At 42.3% G+C, this 20,263-nt stretch overlaps 1 protein-coding gene across 4 annotated transcripts in view; it reads left to right on the top strand.

The window, feature by feature from the left end:
• The first annotated feature begins 248 nt into the window (after window positions 1-248).
• The window catches only part of Kl (klotho), an 84,051-nt gene continuing 64,036 nt past the window's right edge, over window positions 249-20,263 (top strand). For all 4 annotated transcript variants that reach the window (XM_087199556.1, XM_087199557.1, XM_087199555.1 and 1 more), the window contains exon 1: window positions 249-1,055. In XM_087199556.1, the coding sequence (XP_087055682.1) occupies window positions 285-1,055 (771 nt within the window). In that variant the 5' untranslated portion in view covers window positions 249-284. The remainder of the gene's footprint in view (window positions 1,056-20,263) is intronic.

Here is a 20,263-nt window from a genome sequence, read left to right on the forward strand (position 1 = left end):
ACTTTGAGCGTCGCCAAAATATCCTGCACGGCTCCCGCGAGCGTGGAGGGACAGGCGCCCTTTCCCTGACGCCTGTAGCCACGCCCCCCCCAGGCGCCCGGCGCCCTTTGCACTCTCGCCCCCCAGTGCCAGGGCGGAGGAGGCGCTTGCTGGCCGCACCGTAGGTAATTATTGCCAGCGGGGCCGAGGGGAGCGGGGGTGGGCGCGCCGGCGGGGGGCGGGCGGGAGCGGCGGGGTGCAGGCTTAAAGGGGCGCGGCGGGACGCGGCGCCCGCTCCGCGCAGCATGCCCGCCCGCGCCCCTCCGCGCTTCCCGCGGCCGCCGCTGCCACCGCTGCTCCTGCTGCTGGCCCTGGGCGGCCGCTGCCTGCGCGCTGAGCCCGGCGACGGCGCGCAGACCTGGGCCCGCTTCGCGCGTCCTCCGGTCCCCGAGTCCGCGGGCCTTCTCCACGACACTTTCCCCGACGGCTTCCTCTGGGCCGTGGGCAGCGCTGCCTACCAGACCGAAGGTGGCTGGCGGCAGCACGGCAAGGGCGCGTCCATCTGGGACACGTTCACCCATCGGTCCCCGGCCGCCCCGTCACCTTTCCCCGCTGCCACTGGGGACGTGGCCAGCGACGGCTACAACAATGTCTTCCGCGACACCGAGGGGCTGCGCGAGCTTGGGGTCACCCACTACCGCTTCTCCATTTCGTGGGCGCGGGTGTTCCCCAATGGCAGCGCGGGCGCCCCCAACCGCGAGGGCCTGCGCTACTACCGGCGCCTGCTGGAGCGGCTGCGGGAGCTGGGCGTGCAGCCCGTGGTCACCCTGTACCATTGGGACCTGCCCCAGAGCCTGCAAGACGTCTACGGCGGCTGGGCCAACCGTGCCCTGGCCGACCACTTCAGGGATTATGCCGAGCTCTGCTTCCGCCACTTCGGCGGCCAAGTCAAATACTGGATCACGATCGACAACCCCTACGTAGTGGCCTGGCACGGCTACGCCACCGGGCGCCTGGCCCCGGGAGTCCGGGGCAGCCCGCGGCTCGGGTACCTGGTGGCGCACAACCTTCTTCTGGTGAGTGCGAGGGACCAGCCAAAGGGCCACCCTGGGGAGAGAGAGGACCTCCGAGGTGCCAGGGGCAAGCGGACCCCTGAACTTCCACCTCACCCGAGGCCTCACTTGAACTCATTTGTGGGGTCACCCAGGATTCGCGCTTCCCTGGGAAGGCGTGGAGTTAGGAGCCAGAGGGAAATTCCGTTGCTTGGACCCCAGTTGTTAAGAGAAGATAGTAATCAGTCTCTCCGGTTAGAAAAAGGAACTTTTCCTTCTGGGTGTTGAGAAATTCCTAGAGGTAAGGGCAGGGAGGGTTTACTAGTGGCAGCTGCAGGGAGAGAATGAGGAGGTTGGATGAAAGAAACAAGTTTGTTGGAAAGCCGGATAGTGTCGATCCTCTAAGACCTGTGGTGCTTTGGTGCAAGGTCCTGCTGCATCAAATTCAAAGGTGTCAAACCCCCCATCCCATCGCCTACCGGTGTGGCTTAAACAGTGCGCAGAGGTGATTTCTGCGGTACAGTTGAAAACTATGTCTACCAACTTTACTTAACCAGGGGTCTGAAGACCACTTCGCCCAATCTTAAAGTGAGGCGTAAATATAACGCAGTGTAGTGTGGTAAAGACCGTGCATCTGCAATATCTATATTTTCACAGTCTCTAGTTGAAAAGGTTCCTCACTGATGAAGATTATTAGCCTGACACAAGTACTTTTAGCACCCTTGTGAAAAGATCTCATAAATTTTGACAGCAGGAAATACTGCACTGCCGTGATAAAATTGTTTCTTGGTTAATGTCTTCCCTCCTTTTTTCTGCTTAGTGCTCAAAGCCCCAGTGGTTTAGGGTTTATTTATAAGATCAGATATTGGTATACTTTATATAGGGTTTGTATCATGATACAATATTTTATATACATGTAAACATTTAATAAAAGACTTTAGATGTCCACCTTTTGGCACCATATTTTGGTGACTTGTGAACCTACCCTGATTTATTTGTAAGTGATCTTAGTGTCAAGATCACACAAATTCAAGATTAAAACTGGTTGTAACTACTTATAGCTGAAGTTGCTGATAACTGAGACATAACAGTGCTGGGTTTTTGACTTGACTCGGTGCCCTGAGCTGTGCAGTGTAATGTAATAATGGCTAAATCAGATGGTATGTCATCTTCACAAAACCTGTTGGTTACCACTGATCATGCAAGAATGTTGGATTTGTTAGACAAATTGTGATTTTAGTGATTTCATAAAGATATGTATCTTTTCATCAGTACTTTCTAGCTAGCAATGCTTCTTGAACTTTTTCAGTCTGCCAGTCTTTTTACGGAACCAACAAACCCTAAACATTGTCAGTCAGTGGCTGGTGATAAAAAAAACTATGAGGAGAGCCATCTTACCTTTTGAAGAATCAGTTCATACTGGAAATAGATAAATTAGTGGGCTAGATGGTGGATCTGGTAGGACATCCTGTAAAATCACAACTTGAGATTTAAATCACACTAATTCTGTTTTAGTGCCTACAGTAAACACTATATGTATACAAAAGTAGACAGTTGTTTTTACAGTGACTAATGACCATTTCATTTATAACATACGGCATTGCATGAAACTCTACTATTTTGGTATTTTAAATCAGTACACTTTAGATTCACATATCTACTCCTGGCAATGTGGTTAACTTTTCAGTTATATTTTGAAAAATTACACAAAAATTTCACTAAACACTAACCATTCTCTCTAGAAATACAGTGGACTTTGAATTCATAAGAAATTAATAACCAGTTGACAGGTGGACACTTGCCTTGGTTTTGCTGATGTTGCACCCAAAATGTTAGTTGTTGTAAAATATTAATTGTGCTTTTAAATTTCTTTGGATTGGGAATTTAGTCATTTTATATGTTATTTAGAAATAAGTTGCCATTATCTAAAACTATATCTTAAATTCATTTTGCCCTGTGAGATTCTTTCGTTCTGTTTCCAGCTTTGTTTTTTTTTCTTGGTGTTTGTAGGCGGTTGGGGAATAGTAAAGTTTTGACTTTATCTGAAAAAGAGAAAAAAATCTCCAAATTTTGGTACTAGGGTATTTTAGCTGGGGCTTAGATGTTGGTGCACACTGAGTTAGGGACCACTGAGCTCTTAGCATATGATTTACATTTGGGGATCTACTGCTGGTGAAGGAGAAGGGAGACCGGCATCCCTAATCGATGTTTCCACTAAGTTACAAATGGCTAAAGAGGCCTCTGGGGAGAAAGGACTGTTCAACTCCCCAGATTCCAGATTAATTATCTGAGTGCTTGGAGGGCAGGAAGCAGGGCAAGCTGCAGGACAAATAATGAGGGGCCCTGCTCACAGTGGAAGTCTCAGTCATCTTTGTGAGTTGATAGTGTTATCATGAGCCTTGACGAAAATGGTGTGTGTGTGTGAGAGTGGTGGGCAGGGGAGAATGAAAACAGGATTTCTCATAGCACATGGTGCCAGCAGCTTTGCTCCTCTAATTATACCCCAAAGTAGTGATGGTGAACCTTTTAGAGCTTTCAGTGACACAAACAGCCCACTGCATGCCATTGGTTCACCACTACTGCCCCAGAGGGACACCTTTTCTCCTTCTGGCGTGAAGACAGACTATTCATATTTCATGGCTTTTGAAAGGTTCTTGATGTCCTTAAAAAACCCGGCATTATGGCTTATCATTGGGGTACTTCTGAGCTTTTGTTCTGCCCAAGAACCAGGACCAACTTGAAGATACATGTGTCTCACCCCTCCCCACTCTTTGAACATTAGCACTGAAGCCCACCTGGGCCTTGACTGATCTGTCTATATCATGTGTTTAAATCCCCCCTCCCTGTCCCACTTCCCAGCTTGGCTGCCAAGCCCCCCCCCACCCCGGCCCCCGCTTCCTCTTGCAGCTTCCTGGCCATTCCTTCTCTCTTCACTGCTTCTTGTTTTGCCTGGAAGAGTGGAGCTCCCAGGGTTCTGTCCTGGCCTCCCATCTAGGCTTGCTCCAGGAATTCCTTCTAGATCCAAACATTCCAAACTTTGATCTAGCCAGATCTCCTCTGAGCTCCAGACTTGGGGAAACAGCTCCATTGTCCACCCAGCTTATAGGTGAGTGACCTGTGACACATTGAAAACCAATCTGTTGGCCCCATCTCTCATGGCGCTTTTCTCTTACTGTTGGTTGGGCCCCAAAACTTAACTCCCCCTCTTTCTCACATCTTATTTTTAACCTGTCAACAAATCCTACAGCTCTACCAACCAGAACATCTGGAATCAAACCCCTGCTGTCTTCCTTGCCTATGGCTTCAACCTGGGCCTAGGCTACCATCAGATTCTGCCTGGGTAATTGGAAGAGCCTCTTGACTGGTGCCCTTGGTCCCTGGGGTCCTGGTAGATATTGCAAAAGCCCATCAGTTCTTAAAGAACTATCTTGTGTGCTCCTTTGAACCCAGACCTGTATTGTAGTCCCTATATGGCATTATGAAGGTGTTTTCAGAATGGGGCAAATACTAAAGTCATTTTAGGAATATATATTAAGGATTTTGCTATCTGGTTGAATTTTTATTTCCTCAGTAATAAGTAATTTACTATATGTATCAAATTTTGTATGTTTGTATATGTTATATATACAGTAACTATATAGTTATATATATTATTTCACGTTTAAGAAGTGCTTTACAAATTTCTCATTAAAATGAACTTGGTACTTGGTTAGAATAATCAGCTAGAATGAAAGTTAGCACATTTTATAGAATAATTTAATTCAATATGCATTTGATCAGAAATAGTTAAAATATTTCTGAAGAGCTTGAGTCACTTCTCTTTGAATACCAGATTAAGTGCAGTGTTTTCTGAAGGTCACAGTCAAATCTAAGAAAAAATTTATAATAGGAAAAGAATAAATAAAATAACTTAAAAATCATAGCAACATTTTAACAAATGTCACTTATTTTGAGTTGAAGAGGGAACATGTAAACTGGTAAGCATTTAAATAATGTCAATATGCATTTCTTAACTGTAAGGTGAATGAAAGCACAAATGTGTTACCTTACTACATAGGCAGTCATAGCTTTTGCACACAGAAGCCTTTTGAGCTTTGTCATTTAAAAAAATATTGCTCCAAACCACAATTTTATTATAATTAATTTATGCAAAGAGCCTTTCTTTCACTGAATGTTGCATTTTTGAAGCATAAAGGAATTTTAGGTGTAGGAGAGGTACATGCCTCCTGGGAGGACAAGAGATAGAGTGGGTAAGAAAACACATAGTTATTGAATCCTCTATACCTACCTTCTTTCAAGAAATGTTACAAGAAAATTGTACATATAACCTATGCTAAGCAGATAAACATAACATACATATTATATGTTCTATTTTGACATATTCTGGGTACAAAGTTAAATCTAAAGGATACCTATACGTCTTCTCGCCTCTGTCTTGGGATAAACTCTTATTTTTTTATTTATGCTTCAAAGACTTGACTCAAATACTCCCATTATGGGACAACAGCAGGTAGAGTAGGTCATGAACTCACTAAACATTCTTTGCAGACACAGACTATATATCAAATTTACTCTAAAATTTTCAGTGCTTATCTCAATATCTGGCAGAGTAGAAATACTCAGTATGGTTTTTAATGAATAAATGTACAGGTAAGATAATTTCTGCTGATTATATTTTTCTTTCTTGCAAATTAAAGACTCAACATCTGTTTTCTCCCACTGTCTCTGGGAAAGAACTTTAAAGAGGAAGAACAGTGAAAAATAAGTGCCTACCTGGATATGTTCATGACCTTTGTGGATTTCCAGAGCAAGTATCTCCTCTTCATTCTAGTGGACAAGCAAAGAGAGGAAGAGGGAGAGTATAGCCTGGTGAGAAAGTTGCCCCATCACTTCCATTGCTGTCTCTATAGCAGAACCAAGTCCTGTGGTGTAAAGGAGTCAGGAAATTATTGTCCACTGCTGAGCTATTGTGTTGAGTTCAGGTGGGAACAGATCATCCAGGATAGCTGGCAGTCTTTATCACATTGCCACCCTCCCAGATGAATTGTTAGAATTAAAATACATACTGCATACCAAGATGTTGTAAAAATGTAAAACAATGAGTGTATAACAAAAATACCTAAGATAGTTAGGCTTATTTTGTCACATGGTTTTAGAAGTTCCAATACAGGACCAATGGGCCCATTGTTGTGCGACCCTGGTAAGGTCAGCACATCGTGGTGGGAGTGTGTGGAGGAACAAACAACTCACCTCATCGTCCAGGAAACAAATAAGCATGAGGAAGAGACCAGGGCCTCAGTCCCCTTCCAGGGCACACCCGCCATGATGGGGCCTCCCACAAGCCCCACCTCCACTGCAACTCCCAGGGACACCACCATAGGAACCAAGCCTTTGACATATGGACCTTTGGAGGACACATAGTCAAACCATAGCGGTGAGGTATGCATTCATTATTAATAACAATAATAATTATAGCAAATTATTTAAGAGGTGATCTTTTTGACTGATTTAGAAGAAAGGAATTAGACAAATGCTTCAGAACTTGTAGCCTCACTTAATATCTTAGTATAGAATGTATGGCAATGGGATGCAGTTTTCTTTGAAATCACTTTATTAGCATTTGAGGCCGGTGGCAGCACCACTGAGCTAAATCCCTGGCCCCTTCATTAGCATTTGAACAAAGACTACTAAGTTGTTTTAAAAATAATATATTTTACATAAAACGTATTACCAAATACCTTTCTGGCCTTGGTTTGGTATTTAACAGACATAATACTGATTTTTGTGACTGATATAATGTGACATATAGACTAAAGAAAATATAAGTGAAAATATAAGCCAGTCTGAATAGATTTTCTATTGATAACATGACTATTTGAAGGGTAGATGTCAGAACATTATCCATGAACCAGTATCCTTAAAGTTTGTTACAGTACTCAAACCAAAAGCAATGAGATTCATTGTTTAAACAGAGTGGTTATGTGAATATTATTTCCCTGTATATAAGTGCTGATAATTAGAATGTTACAATTAGGAGGGACCTGGGACATCCAGGTCAAATTTCTCTGAGTAAACCCTCCTGGGATCAGCTGGCTTCTGCAGCAAGGTGAACTCTATCCTTCAAGTTTCCACTCAGTTTTATCCTTTGCACTGCACAGAGACCTGCTGTTCTACAGGACTCACCCCCGATAATCTCTTTGCCTTCTCAAATCTCAAAGAATAAAATGAATAACTTTGTGACAGGATGGCTGCTATGGTGTGAATGTGTGCCCTCTCCAAAATCCATGTTGAAATTTTGCTGCCATTGTAACAGTGGTGGGAGGCGGAGCCTAGTAGGAGGGTAGGTCCTAAGGGCTTTGCTCTCAGGAGCTCTCAGGAGCTCTCAGGAGTGGATTAATAATGCTGATGCTGCTGGAGTGGGTTTGGTGGCTCAAGACTGGATTTGTTATAAAAGAGAGTCTGGCCTCTCTTGATCTCTTGTGCATGTTCTCTCACCATGTGATCCTCTCTATGTGACAATGCAACACAAAGGCCCTCACTAGATGTAGCCCCTTGATCTTACACTTCTCAGCCTCTAGAACTGTGAGAAATACATTTCTTTGGAAGCTACCTTGTCTGTGCTATTCTGTCATAGCAACAGAAAATGGATAAAGGTCACAGGTTTTCAAATATTTGGAAAAGCTGCTCTTTATTCGTATTTTCCCCTTCATGCTAACATCTGCCCAAGGAGCACAGTGGGAACTGGTGACTTGGTTAAGGACTTTCTTGAAAGCTTGCTGTGTGGCAGACAGGTGTGGGGTTGAATTCTAGGAACACAAATATGAATTTTCAATAGACCACTCAGTCCTCTGACCCCTGAGGTTGAGATAGAGGAGAGGAAACAGAAAAGTAGACTTTTCTGCCCCCAGAAGGGAGAGTCTAAGATTGTCTGTGGGGTCTGCCTCTATCCCACCATGCTTCACAATGGGAAGTGATGGTGTAGTTGACTGAGGGACAGGAGCCAGAGCTATCAAGCTCTAGACCCTGCAGAAGGCCAGACTCCTGGCTCCCAAGGTGCATTCACAGGGCTCCTTCTGTAACAGGCCAAGGATAGCTCCAAAGCCGCAGGGGGGAAGAGAAATGGGGAGTCAGTGCCTGCTGCCTCACCACCCTTGCAGAACCTTTTGGTAAAGTTTCTCCCCCTCCTTAGACCCCTCTTTGGCTTCTTATTACATGGTGTTCGACCTTCAGCCCTTCCTCTCTCCAGAATCCTAGGCTCTTTCAGAGTGTCCTGTGTTCTTTTGTAGCACATGACATGTCTTCCTGCCCACTTTTGCAGAGGTTGGGGAATGATTCATAGTAGGGTTTTTTTATTCTAGGCTAAGGTACATGTTCCCTGAAATTATCTGAAGTCAAACTCAGCTCACAGCATGGGTATTTTTACCAAAAGTACACAGCTGGTTCTGAATGAGGGATTCAGCTTCGTTTCACATATCCACCATGAGTCATTAGGAGGGTCTCTAGTGTGGGTGCTTTTCATTTCTTCCTGGCCAGGCTTGTATTTCCAAGTCTCTCTGCACTGGCAGAGAACAACAGGCTTCTCTCTGATGCTACAGGTTTGCCCCTCACTATAAGACAGGCTGGGGGTGGAATGTGGCTAGGGATTTAAAGTGGTGGACCTCACTTAGGTTGTCACAAAAAGACAAGGTAAGACCCCTGCCCTCATGTCACTTACAGATCAGTATGGGAGCAATAATCATGAAATAAATACGATACAATGCAGGGATACCAAAAATGGGGAGAAACTAGAATTTGGAGGGTCAGAAGGAGCAGGGGAATGGCTGAAAAAAAAGACTACAGATGAGATCAGGAGCTAAGAGACATTTTTTGAAAGGCCATTTGGGCTTTCTGGCTCATACAGCAACTGTCAACCAGTACACAGTTCTGTCGTTACAGTGTGAGAATAGCCATAGGCAATGTGTCAATGAATGGGTACAGTTGGATTCCAATAAATCTTTATTTATAAAAATAGGTGCTAGGCCCTACTGCTGGGATGGTTGGGCCAGGCACAAACTAGGGAATGCACTGTGGCATTCTCTCAAACATCCCTTGCAAAGTCAGGGCAGGTGAGATGATGTGACAGTTCATGTAACAGGATGCACTACAGTATTTTGGAAGCCTCAGGTGGGAAAGGACAAGCAGCTAGAGAGGTAAATCAGGGAGTTTCCAGGGCTTCTCTTAACATCTGTTGGGCAGAGCAAAGCAGTGTTCCAGATGTTCAGAGTAGACTTGAGTGATTGCACTGCCTGTTCTGGACGCTGAACTATGTTCATGTCATCCAAGACTGCATCAGTGGCTGTGGCTACCACCTCACTGTGGGTGCAGAGTAGTTTTTAGTCAGCTAAAACCTCTCACACTTTTTCCCCTTCATGTGCCTTGCTGTTAAGCCAGACATCTCCTTTTGTAGTTTACTAAATTTCATCAATAGGAAATTTACCATAGGTAGTAATTCTTACAAATTGGAACTATCTAGATGTAGCTAAGTTACCAGTTTAAGGAATAGTGCTACACTTGTCCAGTGGACTACCAATTGGCTAATAAAACATTGATGTATAATTATTAAGAAGTTATACACGGTATATGGTTAGAAAAAACTGGTCATATTACACTTTCTCCTTATCTCTGTTGTAGAGATAAGTGATATGTACATTATAGTTCTCTGGGTGGGCTGGACACTCTCTGACTTTTCTTTCCACCAGTAGTCCTACCCGGCATACATGTCCAAAATGAGGTTTGCTATTCCTTCTCTGCTTCCCCAAATACTGTGCTGCTACCTCTGTCATAGTAGTTCACACATTTTATTGAAATGGCTCGTTAGTCTTCCCCCAGCATATTTCAAGCTAGGAGGAAGGATCCATATTTATCTTGCTTTCCAGTATACCCAGAGTCCCACAGGGACTGGAGAGAGTAGGGGCACATGTGTTTGTTATGGGGATGAAAGAATGCATCACTTCCCCAACACCCACACACTGCAAAAAGAAAATGTTGAGTAAAAGTGGGTTCTTTCTCAATGGTGGAATTGCAAGTGTTTTTCTTCTTTCTGATTATCTACTTCTAATTTTGCTGTTAGCAATATGTGTCATTGTTGTGCTGGAGAAATAGAAAGTACTGTTTCTGGGAAAATAGCAGATTGAACTTGTCTATCAGCTTTGTACCTTCTTGAAACCCCATTAAACTTGAGGGAGGTTGGGAGGGAAGGAGAGAAGGAGCGAGGGAGGGAGGGAGGGAGGGAGGGAGGGAGGGAGAGAGTGAGAGAGAGAATACGATGAAGCAAAAAGAGTTTTAAAAGCTGAAGAGCAGATGGACAAGTGCTGTCTACTTAGCTGACCCAAGAAAGCTGACTGCTAAACTGGGAAGAGCCAAGAACCAATGTGATGATTGCAGAATTTCAAAAGTTTGGGAGCAGCAACTTCAGTTACTTTACATCTGGAGGTGAAGGGAGTGAGTGGCTAAAATGAGGAAAAAATGGTTGAAGGCTGTTTAGGAAACAACTAGATTTCTAGGTCCCTAACCCCAGGCCTTTCTGTGGGACATCTGCCCTTCCTCTGGTCAGGGTGAAAACCAGAAGTTAATGTATCAGATAGAAGGCATCTGGGCTGAAGACCATCAGCATCTTTGAACATGAGCACACACTGAAGAGCAGGATCCTGAAATACCTGCACCCGGAGCAGGCCCTGCTCTGGCTCCTCCCTCAGCTCTCAGGACTTGGGATTTAACTTTTGCTCTCCAGGTGGGGACTAGAGGTCTTCTCCAGGGAGCCTGATGGTTTCATAAGGATAGACCTGAGATACTGACCTTAGAAGTTCTGTAACAAATGGGTGAGACAGATCACTCAGCACGGCAGGCCAAAGTTAGCAACTTTACCTGCATGCTCAGACCCTCCAACAAGTTTTTGTTTCTCACTCTATGAGTGGGCAATGACCAAAAAACATTTCAAAAAAGCCTGTAACATGAAAGATTGAGGCCCACACAAATAAACAAGGGCAAAAAAGCAACATGGAGAAAACAGACTATGCAAGTAGAAAAAAACTAAAAAAACCCAAACAAATCCCCAAAACACACCCTTCCCCATTTACACTAACATGCTTACAGAAGATATTGCATCTAGAAATAAGAACAGGATTATTATGTGAAAATATTCAGGGAACAATAGAATTAAAAAAGAAGGATTGGAAAATAAAATTGATGAAATCTTTCTCCTAATAGAACAAGAAGGCAAAAAGATAGGAAATACTAGAAAAATGTAGGAAAATTAGTGGAGCACCTAGAAGCCCAACACTGAAACAGAGGGAGTTACGGAGAAAAAAAAGAGTGGAGATACAGTAGTGTGGTCCCCATGGCCCACACTGAATCATGGCCCCACAGGGCCCATGCCCTCTTTTGTGCACTTTCCTCCCACATGGACTGAGGGCTTGACCACGTGACTTGTTTTAGCCAATGAGACAGTAGCAAATGTGATGCCAGCAAAAGCTTGATAAGAATGGAACTTTTCCTATTGGATCACTTTTCTTAAAAGCCAGCTACAATACTTGTGCTATGTTGTGATTTCCATTGTTATAGTTCATTTTTAATTTGGTCTTGAGGTTTGTCTCTTGAGAGTGGCTTAAGACAAGATAGCCATGCTTTGGGAGAGTCCTGATGAGTGTGCAGTGTGTGCATGTGGTGGTGGCAGGGAATTAGGTTCAGGTATATTTCCGATAAGGCACAATGAGGCAGTGAAACTAAAATATATGAAACTGAAGAAATGTATTACTCATGAGTCCTGGGGAGGTTAGGGTGCCAACAGGGGCCTGGTGGAGAGCCTGGAGGTGATGGGGAGTTGCACAGTAGAGGACAGGGAGAGGGGGAGGGAGGGAGGGATGGAGAGAGAGATCAAACCCGTGGAACTATGCTTTCCTTTGGGGGTTGTGAATTGACTAGTTTAAAGAAAATGTGTGCAAAGGGGGAACTTATTTAAATAAGTGGTGCTGGCCATTGGGTTTTATCATGGTCAGCAACTTTGGGTGTTTTAGGATTTGGGTCAGTGGAATGAGAACAGGGTGAATATATTAGAAACAAACACAGAGGAGGAAGACTGTCTTAAGTGGGCCAAAAGTGACAGGGCATAACTTAAGTCAAACCTATAAATGTATGTGAAGGCAGCAACTATATTAAACGAATTTATGACAAGGATCTTTTACTGAAAGATGAGAAGCTGTGTTGGGGGAAGGGATCAAAGTCCCTCTTGGGCATTCCAGCCCCAGCCAATATCCCAGCTGAATGTGGCCACATGAGCTATGTCTGCTACACTGCACAGAGCAGAACTGCCTAGCCAAGCCAAGTTAGCCTAGACTACCAGGAGAAAAATAAGTCCTTATTATTTTGGCCCCTAAGTTGGGAGTGGTTTATTTCACAGCAATAGATAACTGAAATAAAGAGAAAAGGAATAATGAAGTAAATTCAACAAAATTTCCTAGAATGGGAAGAAATGCAATTTCATGTTGAATGTGAAGTGCTGGGAAATAATTTCAGGACATACCTACTGTGGTATTGCAGGGTCCTTCTTTCTAGGGACCTGGTCACCTCTTTAGTCAGTGAGTTACAGATCCAACAACGGACTCAGTCTGGAAACTAAGCAAGGGACAATGACTTTTTTGTTTGTTTGTTTTGGTACCGGGGATTGAACTCAGGACCTTGCACTTTCAAGGAAGGCAGTGGAACCACTAAGCTAAATCCATGGCTGTAAGGGACAATGACTTTTTATTGTGCTGTGCTCTATTGAGCATCATTACAACTCCCTGGCTTCTGGAGGTTAAGCACCAGTCCCTACCTGGTTTCTATACTTCTCAGGGCTTCAGCACCTCTGAGGATGCCCAAGCCCAGCTCTGTACCCCGCACCCCCACCCCGCCATTGCTGTGGCCTGGAGAGAAACACAACCACGGAATTCCCTACAGACACTGGTGCTGCTGGCAGGTATGTTTCTTTTTTTTTTCTTTAAATTCTTTTATTGGTACATTTACACTATGTTTACATTTATCATTGGGTGCTTGTACCTGTACATGATGTATCTTGGCTTTTATTTTTTTTCGCCATTATGTGTGTGCCTTTCAGCCCCTCCATCTTTCCCTATTTACATAGATTTCGTTTCCATTTTTTTTTCTTTTCTCATAATTTTTCCTTTCCTTTCTTTCCTTTCCCATTCCTCTCCCACCACCCATACCCCTTTGGAACTTTTCCTATTTCAAATTATCAATTATTCATTTTAATCATTTTAACCCTTATTTACACTTTCAGTTTCTCACACTAGAGAAACTATTTAGTATTTACATGTGTGTCCTATTTATTTCACTTAAGAGTATGCCCTCAATAGGGATCCATTTAGGTATAAATGTCTCTAGTTTCTCATTCTTTATGGCTGAGTAGTACTCCATTTTACAAAAAAACCCCACACATCTTCTTTATCCAGTTTCCAGTTGATGGGCACTTGGGTTGTTTCCAAGTTTTAGCTGTTATGAACTGTGCCGCTATAAACGTGGGTGCACATATATTGCTGTGGTATGATTCTTTCAATTCTTTTGGGAAGATGCCCAGCAGGGGAATAGCTGGGTCTAATGGGACCTCTAGTCCTAGTTCTTTGAGGTATCTCCATACTGATTTCCACAGTGGTTGCTTCAGTCTGCACTCCTACCAACAATGGAGAAGGGTTCCTTTCTCCCCACACCCCCACCAGCATCTGTTATTGGTTGATTTCATGATAGCAGCCATTCTTTCTGGGGTGAGGTGGAATCTCAGGGTTGTTTTCATCTGCATCTCTAGAATGACCAGTGATGTTGAACATTTTTTCGTATGTTTATTTGCTGCTTTTACTTCTTTGTCTGAGAAATGTCTGTTCATTTCAGATGCCCATTTTTGAATTGGGTCTTTGAATTTGGGGGGTCTGATTTTTTTCAATTCTTTATATATTCTAGATAGTAGTCTTTTGTCTAAGGTACAGCTGCTAAAATTTTTTTCCCACATTGTAGGTTGTCTGTTAGCTCTGTTGGTGGTTTCTCTTGCAGTGCAGAAGCTTTTTAATAAGATGAGATCCCAGTTGTCGAGTCTTTGTGCTAGATGCTGTGCTACTGAGGTTTTGTTCATGAAGTCTTTTCCTATGCCAATGTCTTCAAGAGTTCTACCTAACTTATCTTCCAGCAAGTTTAGTGTTTCTGTCTTAATATTTATATCTTGGATCCACTTCTATCTTAGTTTAGTGCATGGTGAAAGATAGGGGTCCAGTTTTAATCTCTGGCAAGTTGAAATCCAGCTTTTCCAACACCATTTATTAAATAGGCTATCTTCCTCCAATGAGGGTGGTTGGCTCCTTTGTCAAAGATGAGGTGGCTGAGTATGTCTGGAGTTGTTTCTGAAACTTGTAATCTATTCCTCTGATCCTCAGGTCTGTTTCTTTTCCAGTACCAGGCTGTTTTTATCACAGTAGTTTTGTAGTATAGTTTCAAGTTGGGGATTGTGATACCCCCAACCATGTCTCTGTTGCTTAGAATTGCTTTAGCTATTCTAGGTCTCTTCTGGTTCCCAATGAAATTATGGATTGTTTTAACTAGTTCTGTGAAGTACATTGTTGGAGTTTCAATTGGCATTGCATTGAATCTATATAGTAGTTTTGGAAGTATGGCCATTTTCACTATATTGGTTCTTCCTACCCAGGAGCAAGGGGTGTCTTTCCATTTTCTTGTATCCTCTTTGATCTCTTTTTTCAGAGTGCTGTAGTTTTCAGTGTAGAGGTCTTTTGCTTCCTTGGTTAGATTGATTCCTAGATGTTTCATTTTTTTGGATGCTATTGTAAAAGGAATTGTTTCCCTAATTTCTCTCTCAGTGAGTCTGCTATTTGCGTATAAGAAGGCTATTGTATTTTGAGTGTTGACCTTACATCCAGCTACTCTACTGAATCTGTCAATCAAGTCTAGAAGTCCTTTGGCTGAGTTTTTTGGTTCTTCTATATAAATTATCATATCATCAGCAAATAATGACAGCTTAACTTCTTCCTTTCTTATCTTTATTCCTTTTATTTCTTTCTCTTTTCTAATTGCTGTGGCTAATGTTTCCAGAACTATATTAAACAGGAGTGGTGATAGTGGGCATCCTTGTCTTGTTCCTGATTTTAGTGTGGAAGGTTTCAGTTTTTGACCATTTAGCCTTATGTTGGCTTTTGCTTTTTCATAGATAGCCTTAATCAGATTGACATAAAGACCTTCTATTCCAATTTTCTGTAGGGTTTTTATCATGAATGGGTGTTGGATTTTGTCAAATGCCTTTTCTGCATCTATTGAGATGATCATATGGTTCTTGTCCTTGACTTTGTTAATATAGTATATTACATTTATTGATTTAGGAATGTTGAACCATCCTTGCACCCCTGGGATAAATCCGACTTGGTCAGGGTGTATGATCTTCCTGATGACCCTCTGTATCCTGTTTGCCAGTAACTTGTTGAGAATTTTTGCATCTATGTTCACTAGGGAGATTGGCCAGTAGTTCTCTTTTTGGGTTGGGTCTTTCCCTGGTTTTGGAATCAAAGTAACACTTGCTTCCAGAAATGAATTTGGAAGCCTTGTTTCCCTTGCAATTTCCTTGATGAGTTTAAAGAGTAATGGCAATAGTTCTTCTTTAAATGTTTTGTAGAATTCAGCAGTGAAGCCATCCAGTCCTGGGCTTTTCTTTGTTGGTAAATATTTTATTACATTTTCAATTTCACTTATTGTAATTGGGTGTTTAGAATTTCTATATCTTCTTCATTTAACTTTGGCAATTCATATGTATCTAGGAATCTGACCATTTCTTCTGTATTTTCCATTTTATTAGATTACAGTTTCTTGAAGTAGGTATTGATGATCCTCTGGATTTCTGCTGGGTCTGTTGTGACTTCCCCTTTTTCATTCTTAATTGCATAGATTTGAGCCTTTTCTTTCCTTGTTTTGATAAGGTTGGCTAAAGGTTTATCGATTTTATTTATTCTTTTGAAAAACCAACTCTTTGATTCATTGATTTTTTTGTATCATTCTCTTAGTCTCCATTGCATTGATTTCTGCTCTGATCTTTATAATTTCCTCTCTTGTATGAGCTTTGGGTTTGTTAGGCTCTTCTTTTTCTAGGAGCTTGAGGTTCTGCATTAGGTTATTTATTTGCATTCTCTCTGTTTTCCTAATATGGGCATTCACTGCTATGAATTTCCCACATAGAACTACTTTCATTGTGTCCCATACATCCTGTATGTTGTACTGGTATTATCACTTACTTGTAGAAACTGTCTAATTTCTTTTTTAATTTCCTCTGTGACCCATTGGTTTTTCAGGAGGGTGTTATTCAGGGTGTTTGTGGGGATTTTGCAGTTTCTTATGTTATTGATCTCTGATTTTATTGCACTATGTTCTGAAAATATACAGGGGGTAACTTCAATTCTTTTACATTTACTTAGACTTGTCCTGTGAGCTAGTGTGTGGTCTATTTTGGAAAATGAACTGTGAGTAGCCTAAAAGAATGTGTATTCTGATTTTATGGGGTGGAACACTGTGTAAACATCTATTAAGTCCATTTGTTCAATAGCTTGGTTCAGTTCTAGAATTTTGTTGTTAATTTTTTGTCTAGATGATCTGTGTATTTGTGATACTGGGTATTGACATCCACACTACAATTGTATTAGTGGTTATTTGCTTTTTCAGGTCCATTAATATTTGTTTGGTATAGTTGGGGGATTCATATTTGGTGCATATATATTTATGATTGTCATCTCTTCCTCTTGGACTGTTCCCTTCACAAGGATGTAGTGACCATCTTTGTCTCTCTTTATTAGTTTTGGTTTGAAATCTATTTTGTCTGAAAATAAGGTTGCTACCCCTGCTTTTTTCTGGGTTCCTCTGGTGTGGACAACTGTTTTACATCCTCTTACTTTCAGCCTATGAATTTCTTTTTGAGTTAGGTGTTTTTCTTGTAAACAGCATATTGCTGGAGTTTGCTTCTTAATACATTCTGCCAGCCTATTTCTTTTGATTGGTGAATTGAGGCCATTAACATTGATGGGTATAATTGACAGATATTGACTCATCCTTGTCATGATGTTTTATTTTTGTTGGCTCTTCTATTTATTATTCTTCTCTCCTTTCCCTTTAGTTTCTAACCTTGCCTGGTGGCTTCTCTCTGTTGGGCCTCATGGAGTTGTGATCATCATTGTCTTTTTCTAGGATATTGTTTAGAATTGCTTGGAGTGCTGGTTTGGTGTTCATGAAATTTCTCAGATGGTCTTTGTTGTGGGAGTATCTATTTTCCCCATCGATTTTGAAAGATAATTTTGTCGGATACAACATTCTAGTTTGGAAGTTATTTTCTTTTAGGGCTTGAAATACTTCACTCCAGGCTCTCCTTGACTTGAAGGTTTGTGTAAAGGAATCTGCTGTGATTCTGATGGGCTTTCCTTTGTACGTGATTTGTTTCTTTTCTCTAACTTCTTGTAGGATTTTGTTCTTCTGTTGGGTTTCTGGGATCTTGACTATTATATGTCTAGGTGCAGATTTTTTTTGATCAGGGCTAGTTGGAGTTCTACATGCCTCACTTATCTGTATGTCCAATTCTCTACCTCTGCCTGGGAAGTTTTCAACTATTGCTTCTGTCAACAATTTTTTATGTCAATTGTACTTTCTCCTGTTTTTCTTGGACTCCTATCAGTCTTATGTTATTCTTCTTTGCATCATCCACCAGCTGCTGGATTGATTTTTTGAGGTCCCCTACTATTTTTAAGCAATCTCTGATTTCATGGTCCTTAACCACAATCCTGTCTTCTATTTTAAGATTCCCTGAATCTGCTATGCATACTTTCAATGGAGTTTTTAATCTCCTGAATATCTATTTGAATGTGTTTCATAGATTCAATTTCTTTCTTATGCTGGGCATTCATGGCTTCTAGCATGTTTCTGAGCTCATCTTTTTTTTAAATCTGTTTCTGTTCTAGAGCCTCTAATCATGTCTTTCACTCTGCTCACCTTCTCTGTAGTTATCTGGGAGATTATTTCTGCGTTGAATTTTTCTAGAGCCTCATTCATTTGTTTTGTTATTTCCTGTGCTATAAGTTCGGGGTGTCCAGGTGTTTGGTTATCAGACTTTTCCACCTCATTTCCCCAAGAATTTGCCTTTGTCAGGTGGAAGTCTGAGTTTGTGCCTTGATTAAATGTCTTCTCATTTTTGTTTTTGGTACTGTCCTTGGTTTAATTCCTGGGTTGATACTTCAAAATTGCTTATTGTAAGTATCTTTGTTGCTTGTAATTAGAACCCTTATGGAATGATTGCTTCTCACAGGTGTCTTCCAGATATAGCTGGTCTTTAGGTTTTGAGTCTCTAATGACTCTGAGGTTATGTCACTTTTAGTATACCAGGAAGGACAACTGATTAGATCAACCACAACACCTTAGCCCAAGTGATACAATCAGCAACACCATAGCATCAAGTGCATCTTAGAAAATGACAATTTGTGAAAGTTATTAATCTATCACCTTTACCTGTGTGAATTAAATCAAAATCGAGGACCATCCCAACATATGTTTAGTGAATACACTGTTCAGTATAGCAACTTTACCCATTTGGGATGGGGAGTTAGAAGGAGTTGGGGAGGGAAGGATGGATAGGTAGAAGGATAGGGGAAGGTTAGCAGTGAGGCCAGAGGACACAGGTGAGAGAAGGAAAAAGAGAAGATAAGCAAAATAAACAAATACAAATTAGGGCCAGAACAGGAACAAAAAGGGAGATGAAGAACAATGTGGGACAGCAAGCGAGTGAGAGTGAGAGAGAGAAAGGAAAGAGAAAAGAAAGAAAAAAAGAGAAAAATACAAATTTGAAAAGAGTAAAAAATAATTTAAAATAAGAGCAAAAAATATCAATAATAATAATGTTGGAAGTAAAAAATGAAAATGAAGGACCTCCTTCAGGGTATGTCTCTGCTGTCACAATAGACAATGTGGGCAGCAGTGTGCAGATATGTCAGTGAGTCTCAGTAAGCCAGTTGCAGACCTGTGGGATTCAGGCATATTTTTGGCTGCGAGCCCCAAGTTAAGCTCCCTGTCCTCCTGTAGGGTTGAACTCTGTAAGGTTGTACCTCAGGTTCCAGCTGCCCTTCCCCTAAAGATAGTCTAGGTTTCAATGGGAGGTGATGATCCCTAGTGGTCTGGTGTCCCCTGTGTCTTTGTAGTGTGGAACCAGGCAGCAGTATAGTCCGGAGGCCAGAGGCGGGAGTATGGGGGACATAGGGGTGGGGTTTGGTGTTCAACAGGCTGTGGCATGGCTAAGGGGATTGCTGCCATGGGTGTGGCCAGTGGGAAAGGGTCCTCATCTTTTTGCTGGTCTCCACCGGTGTGCGTGGTGTGGGCTGCATGTGGTGGGGCTCCTGACAACCCAGGACCTCTCTCTCCAAGTGGATTGCCACTGTGCTGTGGGTGTCGACAGGTATATTTCTAATGACACTGGTGAGTGTGTATGTACTGCTACTTGGGACACCTGTAAGACATGCTCTTCTGGATTTGGATCACTAATATATTGGTTCCAGCATTCCTACTTCTCTCAGCATCTTTATTCTTTCCCTTGCCAACTTTCAGAAGCACTCTCAGGCACCTCTACCTGCTCAGCACTGCCCGGCATTTTCTCCAGGTACCTCAAAGCCATCCTAGCAGCAAATTTGCCCCAACCCCTAGGTCCTCAGCCAGAACTTTAAAACATGCTTTGGGAAAAAGTGCCCCTCTGTTAATGAATTCTTTCTTGTCTTATCTTACATTCTAGTTCCTTGGTGAAGGACACTCAAAATTCTATCCCAGTGATAATCTCAGGTTCTTGCAGAGCTCACTAAATCTTTTAGCTACTCTGGTGTATAATAACATCTTCCTCCTTGATCAGTCCCAGATATCTTCAGGTGGGACATATTGGAATTAAGCGTTAGTGCTTGACAACTCCTAGAGATAAAACCAGTTGACTTTTAGGAGAGAAGTATCATCAGTACAGAGAAGGGTGCTGGAGAACCAGCCTCTTCAAGGGCAACCAAAGCTCATATTTTTCCAGCCAGGGTCCTGATCTTGGCAGAACACATCAGCTGTGGCTGAACATTGAAACAGTCCAGGATTGCTGAAACTGTGTCAGGTTCTAGCTTGGCTGCTAAATTGTGTCTGTTCTTCTGTAGCACGTG

Source organism: Heterocephalus glaber, unplaced genomic scaffold, assembly GCF_053883595.1.
Source record: "Heterocephalus glaber isolate CG9 unplaced genomic scaffold, H.glaber_assembly_v1.0 deba00001720, whole genome shotgun sequence".
NCBI lineage: Eukaryota > Metazoa > Chordata > Mammalia > Rodentia > Bathyergidae > Heterocephalus > Heterocephalus glaber.